The sequence below is a fragment of the Sinohyriopsis cumingii genome, chromosome 5 (genome assembly GCF_028554795.1).
Source record: "Sinohyriopsis cumingii isolate HCF-2022 chromosome 5, ASM2855479v2, whole genome shotgun sequence".
NCBI classification, from domain to species: domain Eukaryota; kingdom Metazoa; phylum Mollusca; class Bivalvia; order Unionida; family Unionidae; genus Sinohyriopsis; species Sinohyriopsis cumingii.
The window spans coordinates 103,051,765-103,072,732 of NC_142965.1; the positions used below are offsets into that span (position 1 = coordinate 103,051,765).

The 20,968-nt window shown below is 36.6% G+C and overlaps 1 protein-coding gene across 1 annotated transcript; it reads left to right on the forward strand.

The window, feature by feature from the left end:
* The first annotated feature begins 1,165 nt into the window (after positions 1 to 1,165).
* LOC149799907 (uncharacterized) lies at positions 1,166 to 15,974 on the forward strand. Its single transcript, XM_089959361.1, has 2 exons — positions 1,166 to 1,384; positions 7,879 to 15,974. The coding sequence occupies exon 2, from the start codon at positions 7,987 to 7,989 to the stop codon at positions 9,553 to 9,555; it is 1,569 nt and encodes a 522-aa protein (XP_089815487.1). The 5' UTR covers positions 1,166 to 1,384; positions 7,879 to 7,986; the 3' UTR covers positions 9,556 to 15,974.
* Positions 15,975 to 20,968: the final 4,994 nt, after the last annotated feature.

Genomic DNA, 20,968 nt, shown 5'->3' on the forward strand with positions numbered 1-20,968 from the left:
GAAATAGATTTTCAGGATCCTTCGTTAACAACTCGTCTCTAAAGAATAGATTATTCTCTCTAGTTCTGCTGTCAGGGCCCACATCTAACATTCATACAGGAATATGTACTTGGCGAGGGAGAGGATAAGCTTGATCTTGGACCCAAGCGTAATGTTGCTGTCCTTCCAAATAGGCGTCAGTCAAGCCTGTGCAGTTGTTGTCTGTCCAATCCTGGAAAGAACCACGGGTTGTGAAACTTCATCAGAGATTATAGTACCTGGATACTTGAGGCCTGTCAATTTGCTCAGCTTCTGTCCATTTTCATTTTTTTCCTCAGCTTCTGCCCATTCAGTCTTATTTCCTTTTGGATGCCACTCTTCTTTTGTTTTAATTAGCTTGTTGTTTCTTCCATCACTGATCTCAATCTTATACCTTGGTGATAGTTGGTTGAGAGGGTTCATTAAGGTTTCCAGTTCTTGTTCATCTCCTGCTAAACCATCGATGTCATCAGCGAAGCACAGATTGACGATTGTTCAGCCTCCATAACTGACACTACCATCATGCTCTTCCAAGGCATCGGACACGATCCATCCAGGTGGATGTTGAAGAGAGAGAGAGAGAGAGAGAGAGAGAGAGAGAGAGAGAGAGAGAGAAGGCACACCTGTCTGACTCCAGTTGGGGATCTGAACATTTTCGTATGTTGCCATTGACGAGTACTGCGCTTGTCGCATTGTCATACAGATTTTATTTGGTGCTGATTAATTTTGCCATTTGCCTTGCATATTCACAAGGTGTTCCACACGGCTGCACGCCATTCCTTGTTAAAAGCCTTCTTGAAGTCAATGAAGACATGGCAGAGGCTCTGTTGATGCTGCATAGACTTTTCACAGAGGATTCGAAGATTGAAGATCTATTCTGTGAGCTACGTCCTGCTCTGATATATATATATATATATATATATATATATATATATATATATATATATATATATATATATATATATATATATATATGTGTGTGTGTGTGTGTGTGTGTGTGTGTGTAATGTAATTCGAAATGCAATATTTGGTACTATGATTTTTTTTATTTAAAATTTTGGGTTGTGTTTGCGCATAAATATTATATCGCTGCTCACCATATACGAAATCCCCTACCTTGGCGCCCCATTGACATAAAGGTGGAAGAGGTACGTGACACCGGTTGTAGCCAGACTATTGATTTCCACATGTACATCGACAGGTGCTAGGTGTATATTACATTCCTGATCTGTAGGAAACAGCTTGATGAGTGATATAATCATAATCACGTTTACATTTTGAAATGAACATTGTGACGCTTTTTACGCAGCGTTTTCGTGGATCACTCATGTCTTGGCGACCGCTTACAGGCGAATGCACGTCTAAGGTGAGTCATTACAGGATTATAGTTACAAAATGGTGCAGCATGACTTTTTATGGATCCTTCGCTAGTAAAAACGTAGACTGCATCTGGCTGTACTCAGACGCTCTAAATATAGGCAAGAAATGATGATAAAATGTGACTTGTTCTACCTTATTGATGCATGAAGGAAAATGAAAATGGTGTTGCTAAATGTGTCCCATAAGAATTACATCTGGGTGAGATCAAAGTGGTTACTATGGATAGTATTGTTAAGAGGGTTATTGAACATCTTTCTCAACCAGAGAAAAGGCCTGTTGTGAGGCTCTAATTAAGCAAGTAATTAACCAGTAAAATGGGCACTTTAAACGTTTATCTTATTTTCAAAAGAGCACTTAATTTTATCATGAATTGTTGTTGTTCTTTATTATTATTATTATTATTGTTGTTGTTGTTGTTGTTGTGTTTTTTAGAAAACATACAAACGTTTGATATAACTACTTGAATGGCTAGATTACAACTGACTAAAACGGAAAACACCGACACTATTTTCTCACCATAATGTTATCATAAGGCATATAGGGTTACGATTGAGTGAAAGCCTGGAGCTGACCTTGTGTGACATGTAACTGTCAGATCATTTGTAGCAACAGAACGTTTGAACCGTATATTACCACAAATATTGTAAAATCAGCAAATTATGGGAGTAGTTATCATCTGCAATTAACAAAATCCTGTTTCCTATGATCCACACAAATAGCTGCGGGAGTAAAAAAAATCGTGGTGCAATTTTACGCCATATTGATGATCTCTTTTTTCCTCAGCTTTCTCTTAGCAGAAAATACTTGGGGCAGTAATGCTTTGAATGAAAATTGAATGCTTTGCTATATATATATATATATATATATATATATATATATATATATATATATATATATATATATATATATATTGACAGAACGACAGTAATCATTAATTAAAGTGACTGTAAGTAACACAAAATAAATTTCGTAATTTTAATATGCATTATATTCTTTGTGTACTAAGCGTCATTATTATGAAACCATATTGAAAAATTCATACATGAATGATAGAAAACGGTCAAAACAATTGCACACATGTTCATATTTGTGATAAGATATTACTGTACATACCCTTAATTTGCATAGAGTTTGAGTTGTAAAGAAAAGGAATTTCCCTGATTTTACTCATTAGCATTGTCAAAAAACTTTTTCTTTTATTTTCATGTATGTTGGATGGGTATAATTTGGGTTGAAGAGTACAGCTTTGCCTTATAAAAAATGTGCACCTGTCAAAAGAGACTGATTGCTCTGTTCAACTATTTTCACTGCCAGGACTTGAGGATTATTTTCTTTGGTTTTTATATTTTGTATAATTCATTTATTTCACTTTTGGGAGCTGGTTAACCCTAATCTGGCAAAATTTATTTTCCTTATTTTAATAACTGCTATAGTAAGTCAACTTTCGACTAGTTCAAGATCATATTTTGAACACATGGGATTAACTTTAGCAGTGACTACATATGTATTTTGCTGCTTATGTTGATAAAAGTGTTAAAAATCAGGTATGTAAGCAACTGTTTACATTGGCAAGAAATGGGAAAGGCTATTTTCAAAATGAAGAAAGGTCAGGTTGTTGGGACAAATGGCCTAGCACTATATAAAGAAGGGCATGGCAAAATAATAAATTGATTTGTTCTTTCCATGTGCCAGGTTGACATATTATTGTGCGAGATCAGCTCATAAGCTATTTTAAAATGACTTGGAAGAAACACTAGGTAAGTGGACAAGTTGATACTGCTGCAAGCAGTTTAGATTAATCCATTAAATCAGCCCCTAATATGTACTGATTCTGATTGCTGGTGTAGGGGCTAATCTTGGTAAAATGTGTGCAATTCCGTGCAGAGACTGATGTCTGTACACATAGGTATATACTGGTATTTCTCCCTGTTCTTGAGTTGCATTCAGGTGAAGTGTCTTTCGGTCATATGTAAAGAAGTGTTTGACAAGTTGTAATTGTACATGGAATAACAATACCCTACCTGCTGTGTCCATTTCAAATTTCATGTTTGTGTTTGATGACAACCTGGAATATGCCTTGCTTTGGAATGCCCAGCTGTTGTGCTCTTTCTCAATTGCAAGACCATGCAAAGTGATATAAATAGCTGATGGCAAGGTTTAGTATGTGAGTATGTTGAAGACGGAAAGTTAAGGAGAATTCTTTATATTTATATATATATATATATATATATATATATATATATATATATATATATATATATATATATATATATATTACAGTGACAAATACATTGAAAATTTAACTGCAACTAAATCTATTACTCAGAAATAAAATTACCATGTGGTTTAATTTCTGCAGCATCAGTCATAGGCATATAAAATTAAAACCTCTTTATATGTTTTCTATCATTTATATTAAATACTCTATACATAAGCTGCAGAAATGAAAGCTCATAGTGATTTCTTTTTCTCATTTCATTGGTTTTACATTAAGTGAAAAAAATGAACTGAAATTGGATCCTAAAAAGTTAGTTATGAGATGTGGATTTTATATATTTATACACGACAGTTGTCAGGAAATTGGTATATAAAGATTACTAAAATCATATATAATATATTAATGATTTAATGTAATGAACAATTATTACCGATAAATTGGTACAAAGAATTATGAAGATATTGTCTTCGATTCATATCTTATTTGAACATGATATGAATGACTGATATTTCTTCACAAAATCCCATTAATTTACATTGGGTGTGACCCTATGGGAATTTTTAAGACTTTAACATTAAGCTTGACCCTATGGGGATTAGTGGAAATTTAACACAATGTATGACCCATAGGGAATATGTAGGACTTGAACATTAGATATGACTCTATGTCATTTGGGTTCTATGGAAGATGTAACACTAAAATAGTCATTAAGGTAAATAAATAATATAATCTTTTGGATCTTATTTGGATTTAACATGGTGGAACTCCATGAGTCAATACAAACATTGACTGGCAAAGGCTTATCATAACTCATAAAAGCATACACATACAAACAACAAAACTAAAAATAAAGTGTAGGAGCTGGGGATGGGGGTAAAGTAGGAAGAACGGTCAGGAAGAGTATCACGTATTGAACATGCATTCCCACCTTGGCTATGCATTATTTAGCATATACAAACCAAGCAGAGGAGGAAGTGTATGGATACGTAATGCTGACTCATACATCTGTGCATTATCCATCATATAATGTCACAAGAACACCATCACACACAAGTAGCACAGTATCTGACCTGAGTCGCTATGATATACCTTGAGACAAACTCGTTTAATTTTTCACAAACCAATACCGTTCTCCCTTCCCAGATGAAACGGGACAAATTAATAAGTCATAAAGCCAAAGACATTGCCAAAACCTGTATCTAACCCAACAGCGGACCACCTATTAACTGAACCAATGCGACATATCCACGAATGGCTTTATTTTCATATTAAAAAATGAACACTGTCCAGGGTTTCATAAATCTGCGTGCCCAACGCTCGTGACAAGCTAAAATTTCGCGCGAGAGAGTGACGTATGTAAGGTGAAGTTGTTTGCACTTAAAACATGCGCAATGGAGAGAATGTTGGCATACCTCTATGCTGTTTTAATGTATTGTGGCTGATATTTCTTTGGAAATTGTACATGATCTAAGCACACTGCTAACTAAAGTGACTGCTCCCGTTTGCTAAAAAAAAAATCAGCCTGAATTAGTGTAAAGTGCACTATCCGTAGCAGCTATTAAAATAGGAAAATTAATTTTGCCAGACTAGACAATACCAGCTTCTGAAAGTGCAGTGAATGAATTGCCAAATACATGTATATAACATATAAAAAAATTATCGGCTCTTTTTCATACACTTTACCTCTGAAGTTGAGGAAGTGAAAATGAGCATGTGTAGCTAGCACTTTTTTGAAAGGTGCACAGGTGGATTAAGGCCAAGTTGTATACTCTATAACCCAGATATCACACATCAATCATACACCAAAATAAAGGGAATTAAAGGTTCTTTGAACTATACCTAAGATATACAAGGTCTATTTTAAACAGCCAGTATAACCAGTGAGAAAAGCCGGAGAAATTCGTTTTCTCTAAAATTCGAACCCTATGAAAAATAGGAAACTTTAGAGCGCCACCTAAGCGATTGTTAAAATATGAATTAATGGATGGAATACATGGAATGTTCAAATATGAAGTTGATGTATGGAATAGAAGGGGATCTGGGATATAGATCAACAAGGATATCTCCGCTTTTTTCCCCCTGGCATTGCTGGTAGCGGAGACTAACTGGGCGAGGCAGTATTTCACAGTGGATCTTTACGCAGACACACATTCGTACAATCCCTCTTCTTTTTACCCATTTTATTAAAACCTTCAAAACTCGCGCTTTTTTTTAGTGGTAATCCCGTTCGGAACAGAAGACCCGTTTATCCATCGGCTGTTGACCCTTTTTATAAAAAAAATTGATGCCGCATACGTTAAAGACAATGTCTCCAAGGTAAGAGTAACGCGAGGAGTTCCTAGTGTTGTGGTGCTCGCTAGGCTGTCTGCAAGGGTTACTTTTGCTTTGGGGGTGACCGCTTCAATGGCTTAGTGGTAAGAGCGTACGCCTCGGATGCGGGAGGTCCTTGGTTCGATCTCCGGCAGAGTCATACCAAAGACTTACAAAATTTTTTACTAACAGCTGCCTCGCTTGGCGCTCAGCATTAAGAGGTTAGTGTTAGGACTGGTTGGCCTGGTGTCAGGATAATGTGACTGGGTGGGACAGCATGCTACATGTCTGCGGCATGATGCCCCAGAGCTAGACATCACTATAAACTGCCACACTGCAGACATCGTAGCGATATGACTGAAAATTTTTTTAAAGCTACGTTACAAATCCAAATCACACACATGCACACACACACAAACACACGCTTTGGGGCGCAGCTGCCTTCTGCGCATGGGTTAGAGCCTCCAACTCGGATGCGGGAGGTCGCATGTTCGAACCCCGGCCGAGGCATACTAGAGACTGATAAAAGTGGTACTTGCAGCTGCCTAGCTTCGCGCTCAGCATTAAGAGATTAGTGTTAGGACTGGTCTGCTGGGTGTCAGTTGTTGTTGTTGTGGGGTTTAACGTCGTTTTTCTACACACGATAGGCTATGCATGGCGGCCAGTATTAATGGTGGAGGAAGAACCCGGAAACCCCCCGGGAAGAACCATCGACCCACGAGAAGCTACTGGCAAGCTTTCTCACATACCCACATTGGCCCAATCCTAGACTCGAACCCATGCAGACAGAGGTGAGATGGCAGTGATCCGTAACGGAGAGCGCTTTAGACCAGTCGACCACTCGGGGCCCCCTTGGTGTCAGTATAATGTAACTGGCTGGGACATGATGCTACATGTCTGCACATGATGCCTCAGTGCTAGACATCACTATAAGCTGCCACACTGCATATATCGCAGGGATATGACTAGAAAATTGTTATAACTACGCTGAAAATCCAAATCACACACACACACACACACACACACGCGCGCTTTCTGCGCATGCGTCAGCAATTTAAAAAAAAAAAGATAAACAGACGATGAATAAACAGGTGTTCTCATGGGAATTATTACTAAAATGTGAGTGTGCTGAAGCATTTAATGCTGTGGGTCAAAAGAAGAGGGATTTTACTTACCATCCACACATAAAGGTCCGTCGAGATAAATATATTAGTTACTGGAGAGCAGGCGATAGTCGTAAAGTATTACTACGGAAGGATACGTTATGAAATACTGCCTCCACCGGTTAGTCTCAGCCACCGGTAATGTAAGACAAGAAAAGCAGAGATCTTCTTGTTGGTCTAAGCAGGGATATAGAACAACATTAGCCCCCGTAGACAAAATATATCAATTTAATTAATTAGATAAACAAAATAAAGTTGTACATGACTAGCTGTAGGATGCACCTCTATCAGAAATAAATGAACACAAAGTTCTAAAAATAGTTTCCTTTGCTATGAAATTTGAATGTCACAAATATCCTTGAATATTTCACGATAATCCAACGAAATTACAGCTTTGGTGGCCTTTTGATTAGAGCGTCCGCCTCGGATGCGGGAGGTCGTGGGTTCGATCCCCGGCCGAGTCATACCAAAGACTTAAAAAATGGTACCAACAGCTACCTCGCATGGCTCTCAGCAATAAAAGGTTAGTGTTAAGACTGGTCAGGCTGGTGTCAGGATAATGTGACTGGGTGGGAACATCATGCTACATGTCTGCGGCATGATGCCTCAGTGCTAGGCATCACTATAAACTGTCACACTGCAGACATCGTAGCGATATGACTGAAAAATTGTTAAAGCTACGTTAAAAATCCAAATCACGCGCACACACATATCTTAACTATATTTATTCACAGTAACTCGTTTTGTTACTGAAATGTGTAACTCTGAAACCAAATTATTTCTTTTCAGCTGTAGCCCTTCGATGGAGGTTCAGTACCACGTATATACGCACATATTTTTGTAGTAGATACAACTATTCCGGGTGAATGTCTTGTGCTTGAACGGCTGCGGTGCAGAATGTCAACAGTTTTCAGAATGGATTCATTACAGCTGATGTTCACCTTCGTATTATGTTTCCGGTTCTGTTTAGCCACCTGTCCGGAGAAATGCAAATGTTTAAATGGCACAAAAGACGTTGTATGTTATGGATTACAAAGTATCCCAAATTTTACCAATGCGAGTGAAATTCGGATTTTGGAAATATTAGTGAGCAATATTACTACGATTAAGAAAAATGACCTTTCGTCCTTGACGAGGTTATCGGTATTAGACATTAATACAGGAAGTTTGACAACTCTGGAGTCGGGTTGTTTTGACAGTTTTAGAGAAACCTTGACAGAGTTCAGACTCATTAATCATTCCTTAACAGAAATTCCTCAGCATATTTTTAGCAGTATGCCAAAGTTAATGACAATTAATTTGGACTTCAATAAACTACAGTCATTGAAAGAGAACACATTTGCTAATTTGCCTAAACTTAGCAAGATCTATATGGAACATAATAATCTGCTTGTGTTCAATAGTTCAGCCTTTAGAAACGTGTCGTTTGCGTCCGGTAGTTTGACGATACATGCTTCAAACAACAAAATACAAATTTTAGACTTTCCTAACCCGCACGACATAATGAATCTAAAGTCACTGGAACTTTCTAATAACAACATTAGTATTCTACGTAGCTTCCAGTTTGTGGGCTTGTCTCACTTACAAGACTTGTCTCTGGAAAATAATTCCATTGATACGATACAATCGGACGCATTTGCCTCAAACAGTTTGAGCTATTCCTTTTTAATCCAACTCAACCTTGCAGATAATAAGATCGGGGACACTTCCATTGGCGTCTTTAAGCATCTTCATTCTCTAACGTTTCTAGACCTTAGTGGAAATTATTTAACTCGTATCACGGATGATACATTCAAAGGAATGAGTAATTTGGCTAACCTGTATCTGAATTTCATGCCATACCTAGAATCGATTGGGGATTATGCTTTTATGGATCACTACCAATTAAAATTGGCTCAAATCTCCAGTAATCCAAAACTTAGCTATATCAGTCCAAAAGCCTTTTGGAACATAAAGGATCTGAGAATCGTACTTTTAAATAACAATTCTCTCACTACGTTCAGCGAAAACCTTATTCATTGGGATAATGTAGATAAAGTTAGTCTTTCTTCGAACCCATTACGGTGCGATTGCAATCTTCGATGGATGACGGATCCTTCAGTATTTCACAACAACACGCATGTGATAGATGAGATAAAGAGCTTGGTTTGCGCAAGTCCAGAGGAACATAGCAACCGCAAAGTCTTCTTGGTAGATTATCGAGCCATGCAATGCGAAAAAGTTCTAGATGAACGAGAATCATACTGGACAAGAGCCAAACTTGGCCTTCTAGTGGCTGGTTTGACATGCCTTTGTCTGACCATTGTGGCGATAATCATCAGATTCCAGAGGAAAATTCGCATTAGCTGCCACCATTATTTCCAGTACAGAAGATTCATGAACGAGAAGATCTTTACAGTGGAGACAGAAACGGGACTTGTGGAAAGTGACCTGGAAGAAGAAGAAATGATTGTTACTAGGCAATAAGAAATTGTTTAGTAATGAAATAATTTTGTGTATATTTACAAGATAGGTACAACCGAGCTAATTCATAAACCATGTCAAGCTCAAGCCCAGGGCGTGTCTTGTGCATTGCATATTCTATGGAAGTAGTAATTTTGCCGAGTGTAATCAGTTTTTCTATGTGAAATATGTAGAAATACAGATTTGAAGTGTGATTATTCATTAGCCACTAATGTCAACAATACATTTCAATAAGTTTGACGAAATCTACCAAAATGCGTTGCTAAATGTCGTCAGATAATAGTGCATTGACTAGTATATTCAAACGGAGGTTAATGTATGTTTAAAACCTCGTATAAGGAATTCACTTTAAGACTCGTGCATATATGTTGCTTTAGAAAAATAGGATGTTTCATTTTTATCATACTATCATGTTGCACATAGTTCAGTACATTCTTATGCACGTACATTTTGAAATACGTTTTTAATGTCACTGAATTCTTCCCTTACCGTTTAAACTTGAAATGTAAAACTTCGGACACGTACCGAATTAGGGTGTACAGTATATAAAAATATATTTGTTGTTTTCATCACAGTCTTGAGTAGTCCGAGTTTCCTCTGACCCTTGCCACCCCAATTTTGATATTTGGACGTTTATGTTTGGGTGTAGGGTCAGAATCAATTCCATATCGAAAAGTTGGAGTTAGCCGGTATAGCAAACTTTAACAAACTTTCACCGAGGTATACCTGCATGAAATCGATAAGAATATGCTTTATTTTCTCACATATTGCGAATAGAGCATTTGTTATACCTTGAATCAGCTGACAGACTAGTCTGAACAATAGCGTTGATGAAATATGACCTGGAAATCGCATGACTAAACAAATATCGCGACCTACATGTCAATGACATCATAGTTAAAATAGTCACGTGATATAAACACTGAATCATTTCTAATGTTGCTGCAGAGGAAAAGAAATCGAATATATAAATCAAAGTCACGTACTATTTACTGAAGAATGAAAGAATATAAACTTCTAAAAGTATTTGTTCTGAAAACAACGACCAGGAATCTGAAAATGTTGCAGCAACCTGGAAAAAAACTTATTCAAAATGCGGAGTGCACAAGTTGATGCGGTAGTCACGTGATACCAACGAAATACATTGCCGACACGTGCTTAGAACTTGATGAAACTGGGTTTTTTCCCACCTTTGTTGCGATACCGAAAGGTTTCTAGTCGTTGTTTCCAGAATGAATATGTTGGGAATTTATACATTATATTTATGTACAAGTATTACATGACTTTTAATTAATATTTTCGAATTGTATGTACAACAACTTTCGAAATGGCATACTATCGATATCACGTAATTATTGGACCTATGATGCCATTGACATGTAGTTTGCGAGATTTGTGTAGTCATGTGACTCGGAATGCAATTGGCGAGTTACAGGTCAAAGTTCACCAACGCTGTAGTTACATCTTGTCTGTCAGCGGATTAAAGTCATAACGAATGCTGTATTCACTATTTCTGAGAACAAAATCATATTCCCATCGATTTCATGCAGGTATATCTCGATGAACGGTCGTTTTAGTTTGCTAAGCCGGTTAGTAAGTGGCTACGCAGTGCCGAATTCCAATTTTTTGATAGGGAAATTACTCTGACCCTACACCCCAACATACATGTTCAGATATCAAAAAAAGGGGTGGCAAGGGTTAGAGCAAACTCGGACTACGTCTTGAGGGCAAGGCTGGAGATGGTGACCCATGGGCTCCAGTCTTTGTAAATGCTGAAGTCGCAAACTATAAACATATACCGATGTTTGGTATGAAAAGGCAAATTATTGAAAAGCAAAATCTACCTGAGACATGTATCAGATATGTCCTTGAGTGTTTGATCTGTGTAAGATATCAAGCTCCGCGTTTGAAATTATTATATACACATATGGGACTTTTCGTGCATATACGTAGCTGATACTGCAGACTTGGTCTTTCCTTTCTCCAGAATGCGGAAACTGGAATTAGAGTAGAAGTTAAAATGGGGAATCGTTTAGATATGCGTTTACAAACATATAGCAAACATTCCTTTTCGCAGACTGTTGAACACAATTTTTTTTTGTAGACGGTGCATCGCGCGAGAACAAAATTACATTAAAATTTTTAACTACATCTTTGAAGATTGTGATTTTGAAATGTAGCTTAATTTACTATATGATACATTCCGATATTAAGCTGATTTTTAAATTTTTAATATTTTCTGTATATTACTACTGCTGTGTTATGATAATTTGGTGTATTCCTTAAATTTTGTGTTTATAATATGATTATCATAATTTTAGTTTGGTATTTCTGTTTTTGAACTTATTTATTTTGAAGATGTGAAATTCATTTTGAATTCAATGTCTTGCTTTTCTCAATGGCAGAAATAAGTTTTCGATACTAAAGCGTGCATTGCTTTCTATATTCTATCCACATCCTATGGCGCATTTTGTTTTTCAGAGGTGAAGATTGCCTTGTCCGTCTTGTCTTTAGAGCAGATATCTTTCTGGTTTTTATGGGGTACAAAATATACCCTTTCGAATGCCTTAGCAATTCTCACACATCTTAAAAATCACGGTCTGTATTGTTACTTTAATTTTTTTAAAAAATATTTTATTTAAAGCATTTTATTTTATGACATTGAAATTAAGTAGGTACCTGGTAATGTGCATTTGTAGTTTTATAGACCTCTGATGGACAAGTCAAAACTTTTTTTTAATAAAAACATAAAAATCCCACACCCAGAGATTGCTTTGAAAAGGCATAGTTTCGTATCAGTGTATGAATACTATGTCTAATTACACCAGAATCATTCATATGTAAATCATAACAATATCCTGCATATAGTTTTGTTTTAATGTTTTAGTTACAGGTGTTTATGTTCTAAAAAGTGACATTAAACTTAATTTATATTTGCTACCATACAGTTCCTCACTACAGCAAACATTTAATTTTATATTTATATTAATTTGCGTTTACGCCAGTAAACGAAGTGAGTGCAATCAATGCTTTGTTCACCATGCCCAAGTTCTCATTAATATAGTGCAGTGTTCATACAAAGTCTGAAAACTATGAGGAAAAAAGACTACTTTTTCTAGACATGGAAAATGAAGGTTTTGCCCTAATGGTGTGAAAAAGTAGATAATTTGGGGTTGTTTTGTTTTATATTTATTGTTGTTTGAACACGTTATTGTTTTGCACTGATGTTTATCATTGCTAGGTTAGATGGCATTTCGGCTGCTGGATACTAGTTCTGTGTGGTTATCGGGTCGCGCGTGACCTATCGCCCATTCATGATTGGTGGAAACCATTTTACAGGGACCTGAAGCGGTCAAAAACGTTCACCATTCCAGATTACTGTCATCTCGCCTCTGCGTAGGTCCGTTCTCGGGTTTGGCTTATATGATTACGCGAGAAAGCATGCCAGTGGCTTCTCTTGAATCGGTGGTTCTTCCCGGGATTTTTCTGGGTTCTTCCTCCCCCAGTTAAACTGCTTACAGTGTATAGCCTATATTGTGCTGAAAAACGGCCTTAAACCCCAGACTACATGCTCATTTTTTAAGTGACACAGACTTTGAACATGCGTGCCAGAGGTGTCTAGAAAAAACTGCAAACCAGTCTGGACAAAGGCTGGAAAAGGTCTTGAATCTTTCTACAGTTTACCAAGAGCTACACGAATACTGATATTATTAATAGTATCCATTTTACAAGGGGAGAATACTGTTTTTACAATGCGATTATTGTCCCTTGGTCATCGGTGGTTTGAAATCATTGAGCATTGTATTCATCAAATATACGTCATGTTGACAGCATAATGGAACAAATATATTATCTATTGAAATTTTTTAATGAGATTTAAAAAAAATAATTGACTGATTCCAAACCCTGACACGAAATCAGACCTTTTTTATATTGTGAGGCTGTAATTGGGGCATTTTCATTTTTCGATAAATATAAGTACATATGTTACATGTTCACTGTATTTTAATCCTGTTAGAAATAACATAATTAGTATGTATGATATTGTTGCTGGAGATATATGTTTTCACTTGATCTTTTTGAGCATATGTGTAAGTGTACCCCCTAGGATCTGTAGTGTTGTGTATTTTACATTTAACAGAATTTGGAGAAATATTTATTTAAATGAATTTTTGAAACTGGATATTTTCTAGTGTTGAGGAGCAAAGGCTGGTTCACTTGGTCAGTATATCAATGTATTTGTTTATGTGTACTGTATTGTAATTCAAGTTGTCGAGCGTTATTTTAAACTCTTCTTGATATGAGTCATTGAGGAGATATTAGCGATATTTTATTTTCTTCCTTATATATTTTGATTCACGTCATTTTTTTGGTATGCTATCCAGTGTAAATTTAAATTCGACACACACACACACACACACACATATATATATATATATATATATATATATATATATATATATATATATATATATATATATATATGAACATAATGCTTTTTGAGTTAGCATACATCCTTTTTATGTAAGCTTTTGATTCTTTTTTTAGCGCTATCTTTTTCAGTATAAATTATATTAATGTATAATGTATCAGACAGTAGAAAATTCCATTACGCCTGACTTATTCTGCACAGGTGGAACACACTTGTTTCTCTTCCATTATTATAGATTGTAGATTAACCTTGTTGTGGCAACCACTAGGCATTTTCCTGTTTATGGTTATATTTGTATTTTATGTTAGATATATGTTTTTTTGTGAGCATATGAATGTATATGATATATAGCTATAATTAATACATGTATGGGGCATTTTCTTTTTGTATTGAGATCGATTTACTGACAAACCAGTTTAATGGTCAAGGCACGCGAAATAAATCGATTTGTATCCTGCCGTACTTATGAGCAATCGGGGCGTTTGTAGGAAAAAAATAAATAAGGAAAAAGCTGTGACGTAAGGCAGCATTCTCCACACAGCTGATATTGTTTCAGAATATATCGCTGCCTGTGGCCTATTTCAGGAACGTCTAAACCTTAGCACGTCGTCTTTGGGCATTAGTACACGAGTACCATGGCTGGATTGCATCTTTCATCTATTGTCAGACATGGAAACCTTAGCACGTCGTCTTTGGGCATTAGTACACGAGTACCTTGGCTGGATTGCATCATTCATCTATTGTTAGACATGGAAACCTTAACACGTCGTCTTTGGGCATTAGTACACAAGTACCTTGGCTGGATTGCATCTTTCATCTATTGTCAGACATGGAAACCTTAGCACGTCGTCTTTGGGCATTAGTACACGAGTACCTTGGCTGGATTGCATCTTTCATCTATTGCCAGACACTGAAACCTTAGCACGTCGTCTTTGGACATTAGTACACAAGTACCTTAGCTGGACTGCATCTTTCATCTATTGTCAGACATGGAAACATTAGCACGTCGTCTTTGGGCATTATTACACGAGTACTTTAGAACAATCGGGGCGTTTGTAGGCTGGATTGCATCTTTCATCTATTTTCAGACACTGAAATTCAGTCAGAATCGAGGTGCAAACAACCGGATTAGTCTGATTCCCCGCTTCTTATGCTCCCTGCGTTGCACTCTGCTATTCGTATAGCGGAGTCTAACGCGTAGTCCGAGTTTCCTCTGACCCTTGCCACCCCATTTTTTATATTTGGACGTTTATGTTGGGGTGTAGGGTCTGAGTAAATTCCCTATCGAAAAGTTGGAATTCGCCGACACCATTTGTTGTCGGCATTGCGTAGCCGCGTACTAGCCGGCCTAGCAAACTTAAACGAACTTTCACCGAGATATACCGCATCAAATCGATAGGAATAATATCTTATTTTCTCAGATATTGCGAGTAGAACATTTGTTATATCTTTAATACGCTGACAGACTAGCCTGAACAATAGCGTTGATGAAATTTGACTTGGAACTCGCCATTTGCATTCCGAGTCACATGACTACACAAATCTCGCGACCTACATGACAGCGGCATCAGAGTTCAAATAGTAAAAGAGTGATTTATAAAAGCAAAATCCATCACGTGATGGATCACGTGACGAAATAATACATAATGTTGTATATATTAATTAAAATATTAAGTATGAAAAGCTACGTTCAGTTTGGATATGTATCTTACTTTAGATTTTAGAAAGTCTACGCGTTTCCATGGCATGTAGTAAAGGTTTCGTGTAAAGTACCATTTATAAGCAGCTTGACAGTAATCTTGTGAAACATAATACAGCTTCCTGAAAAGTTCGCCACTAGAAAGGAGCTTAAGAATAATAGGGGCTTTGTCGCATATAATTACGTCATACTTCTCTGTATTGATTTTGTTTTCTTCATTGTGTAAGTGTGTAGACCAATGTAGCTTTACCACGACATTTTCACTTATTTGAATAAATTTTTCTAAGACGAGTGGAAAGTGTTTTTATTTCGTTGTGATCTTTAGTTCTGGTGTCTGTTAGAATGACAAGACAAAAATAATGCAGTCTTTGTTGAATTGGTAGGCGAGTAGTTATGTTGTGACCCCTTTCAGTATTGGATTTTCCCTCTAGGTAAATAATCCATCTATTTACATTAACGTATTATTTGCCAAAGGGATAATTTTGTTTATCGTTTTCTATCTCCGATATTTGTCAATGGGCCACTTGCTGATAGTCGTCCACGGCTATGTGTCTGTCAGCTTGTCGTATATCAGAATATTCCACCTGACGCTGGTATATGGTTAGTTGAGTCGAATAATTGCAAAGAATTGAAACTCTGTTTATGGTAGCTGCTATGTCGTAGCATCGTCGTTTTGGTCTAGGCTACGAAGTGATCTCATACCTTACAATGGAATAAATCAAACTAAAAGCAAGGACAACATTATAGCCTGAGTTAAAATCTGTCTAATTAGAGTTATATGTTTCAGGAAGTTTGGATAATAATAACGTTATTAAGTGTATATAAGGTAATTCTAATGGTATGTTTATACTAACCGTACTTTGCGGTTATCATTTTGAAATAAGGCTTGCTATACGGTATTGTTACGTTATTCAATGCATGCCATATTTTACTACAATCTGTTTATGTTTCCATATAAGGTATATGGCATCACTTAAAAACGAGGCTGAACACGGAAGTAGTTATCTGATGAACTAATATGGAGGACGATCCAAAAGAAAGATTCGGATGGAGAAGGTAAACACTGTTTTACATGTATTTCTACCGTGAAATTCAGCAATTTTGGTATTAAATAAGGGACCAACTTAATTTATTTCAGTATATGTATGGGACATAGTCCAACATTTTTGACAATAGTCTGAATAAACCCATGGTGTCACACCCGACTGTTCCATTGATATATATGGGATCGTTTTAGTAATCCGTCCACGAAGTAGGGGTACTAATATCAGCACTGAGTTTATGGTAAACATAAGACTATTATTAAAATTTCATACCCATGACATTGCGCTCATGGTAGGTACAACAAATGCGTGGTGGCTTATTAATCTCTCTCATGCTCTTTAACGTCATAGACGGGAGAAATAACGCCGAGGTCTTTTGTGTCCTTGTTTAATGGAATGTAGGTCGAAGTGACCTACAATTGGGATAAATCATGTTTGGGTCCGTAATATTCTTGCATGATGGAATGTAGGTCGAAATGTCATATATTTTGGAGAAATCAACATTTTGTAAGTCGAAATGATGCTGATGACCGTAACATTCGTATAGGCGAGATTGGTCGATTTGGGTGTCGCATCTAAAATAATACAATGCTGTCGGTATACGCGAATAAAATATTAAAGTTGCCAGACATGAAGAACACAACAAAAAAAACCATTCATTTTTGCTGTTTTGGTTTGCATATTCGGTGGTATCATTTACTGCAAACATAAGACTGATGCGCCGATTTGCATTTTATTGTCAGCAATTGTATAGATGGAATTACTGTAGAAATGGCTTGCATACGTACATACATCCATCCATCCACGCACGCACGCACGGTGATCATTGTTAACAAGGTTTCAGAGTTTTAAGTATTCGAAATTGTCCATGTCGTATAGTAGCGGCAGATTTTGGTGAGCGACTCAGGCCACTCTTGTGTTTATTGTATCGACTATACATGTTCGTTTTTAAGACAAAATAGAAATCAACTCTACAACATTGCTTATTGTATCATTTGTAAGAAGAACAAATACCTTGGTATAAACTACAATAGAAGTATGACACAATAGAAGTGATCTTCCATTTTTGTTGCTTTTTGCATCATCAGGGGACATTTAGAAAGTAGTAATATGATATTAAGTATTAATGAATATGTCCATTTAACCACCTGTACAAGCGAAAGTGGACATCTTATGAAATGAAGTCGTAAAATTATAAAATAGCGTCGGTATTTAAAACGACGTCTTTCTGGAACTAAGATGTCATAATGGCTCGTATTTAAAACGACGTTTTTGTGGAACTAAGATCCCCTAATGGCTCGTATTTAATCAGACAGCTTCTTACCTACAGTTCGACATACATATTATTAAAAACAGCGGGAATTAAAATTGACGACAACGTCAAGATTTTGACGAAATAATTACCACATCTAAATGAACTGCTCCGGTGACCTTGTTGTTAGAGCGTCCGCCTCGGAAAAGGAAGGTCGTGGGTTCGAACCCCGGCCGAGTCATACCAAAGACTTTAAAAAATCGTACTTGCAGCTGCCTTGCTAGGTGCCCGACATTAAAAGGGTAGTGTTAGGACTGGTCGGCCTGGTGTCAGGATAATGTAACTGGGTGGGACATCATGCTACATGTCTGCGGCATGATGCCCCAGTGCTAGACATCACTATAAACTGCCATACTGCAGACATCGTAGCGATATGACTGAAAGATTGTTAAAGCTACGTTAAAAATCCTGATCACACACACACACACACACACACACCACATCTAAAATCTTGTCAACTTATGAAAGTTTATTTTAAAAAGTGTCAGGGATTCGAAATTATTGAAATAATGTACACATTATTTTCTGGGTCTTTTATTTCTTGCTTTTTAATGAAACAAATGGCCTTTCGATTATTATCACTGCTTTTTCAAGTGTATGATATTGAAAGGCAATGTTCTAACAAGCATATCTAAAAAAACCTTTTAACTGATTTATTAAAAAATATCAACAGGAAAGATCGATGAGACGTGCAAGTACTAGTCCGACAAGTACTTCGACTACGTAGATTTTCAAAATATCAACTAAACAATATGAAATTTTTTCATTTATATCGTTGATGAAAATATGCACACACATTGTTGCATGCTTAGATAGGCTAATATTTAAATTTATTCTCGATATCCTTCCATTCAGAAAGCATACTGAAGATGTTCGTGTCAACAACTCTAGCAAGATGCTCCAAGTCTTTAACATTATATCTTACAGTGGTGTTCTGTTTAACGTAGACCATGTTGATATCCTCCTCTCCCTGTCGCAGCATTTCTGCATCACGATTGCTGTTAATAAATGACGGACGAAGTGTCTTTTTAGACAAGTAATTGGGGTATTCACGAGGTACAAAATTCCCAATATGTTTGTAGCCAAGAGTATTCTTCACCCTCAAGATCTAGGACTGGGTCGAAGTGATCATTAATGTTCTTGATGAATAGGACTGGGTCGAAGTGATCATTAATGTTCTTGATGAATAGGACTGGGTCGAAGTGTTCATTAATGTTCTTGATGCATAGGACTGGGTCGAATTGATCATTAATGTTCTTGATGAATAGGACTGGGTCGAATTGATCATTAATGTTCTTGATGAATAGGACTGGGTCGAAGTGATCATTAATGTTCTTGATGAATAGGACTGGGTCGAAGTGATCATTAATGTTCTTGATGAATAGGACTGGGTCGAATTGATCATTAATGTTCTTGATGAATAGGACTGGGTCGAAGTGATCATTAATGTTCTTGATGAATAGGACTGGGTCGAATTGATCATTAATGTTCTTGATGAATAGGACTGGGTCGAAGTGATCATTAATGTTCTTGATGAATAGGACTGGGTCGAAGTGATCATTAATGTTCTTGATGAATACCGCTTTATTGTTGTGTGGAATTCTCGATAGTGGTTTATCGGCTAAACACTTGTAGGCATTTGCTACACGCTCCTGTGCGTAGGAACAATACATTTAGACGGATGTGTTAATTAGTATAGCGAATGCAAGTATTTCCAGATCAATACCCCAATTACCATCGTCCTGCATATTGGAACGATGCAAATAGCATTTCATTGGTTTTTATTCAACTTGAAGCATACTATTTCATTCTCTTTCACACATTCCATTATTCCCTTTCTGATAATATCGTTGAACGTTTGAACCGCGAACACCAGGTAATTGAATATTCTGAACAACCAATTTCCATTTCCCTCTCATGGATACACTTACGACTGGTTTTTGCATTCAGTGAAAAATACCTCCTCGAGCCTGTTGCATAGGATATTTACATTTTTACTTTATCAAGTTGATAAAAAAAAATAAAAATAAACTGAGCCTTAAACCACCAAAGCAAATGCACTAAACATGTACAATAAGAGACCCAAAGAAGGTATTTCGTAGCTATGGTTACGCGTCAGGGTTAGCTACTTTAAACTCGGCTGTATGCATAGTAACGCTAACGTCATGTTAAGATATCGCTGAAGTACCTCATCTGACAGATAATTATAACTTGGGGATTCCTCCATGGCCTGATAAGAATTGTTGTAATTTATAATTATTAATTAATACTCTGTATTATCATTATTGTAACACTCGGTGTTTTCTGGTCTTTACGGTAATTGATGAAAGTTCGCGAAAAACCATATAATCAACGACGTATACGATTACCAGAATTATATTACCAGAATTATTACACCACATAACTGGTTTTTGTTTTTCAACGAATGCCTTTTTCAAATAGGAAGAAAGTTAGTTCAGTTAAAAATATAATACTTGCTGGAACTATAATGCTGATTGCGGTACGTAAAATGTGTACGCGTACATGTGACATACTAACGATTCGAACGACGCATTTGCAAATTCGAAATGACAAGGAGAAATTCTTTAGATTGGAACGATTGCGGAGATCATATTTGATTACCGGAGATGATATTTAATAGATGACATCGATTCCTTTAGGAAACACTGGGCTTCATTTGATCTATCACAGAGTGCATGTAACCTTCGTCGGTCGATGCTATTGCTGTTGATAACTCAAAGAGCATGGTCATGATAGGTCCAGTATAGCATACCTGAACAGGGGGCGATTTGAGTTACCAAAATGCAGCTCAGCAATGGATTTTGGATACAATTTCAATAAAATATTTTCTTCTGATGGTAATTTCGATAAATATATCTTTCAGTTGGAAATAATATTTATTTTTTCTTAGATTAATAGTCATTACGATT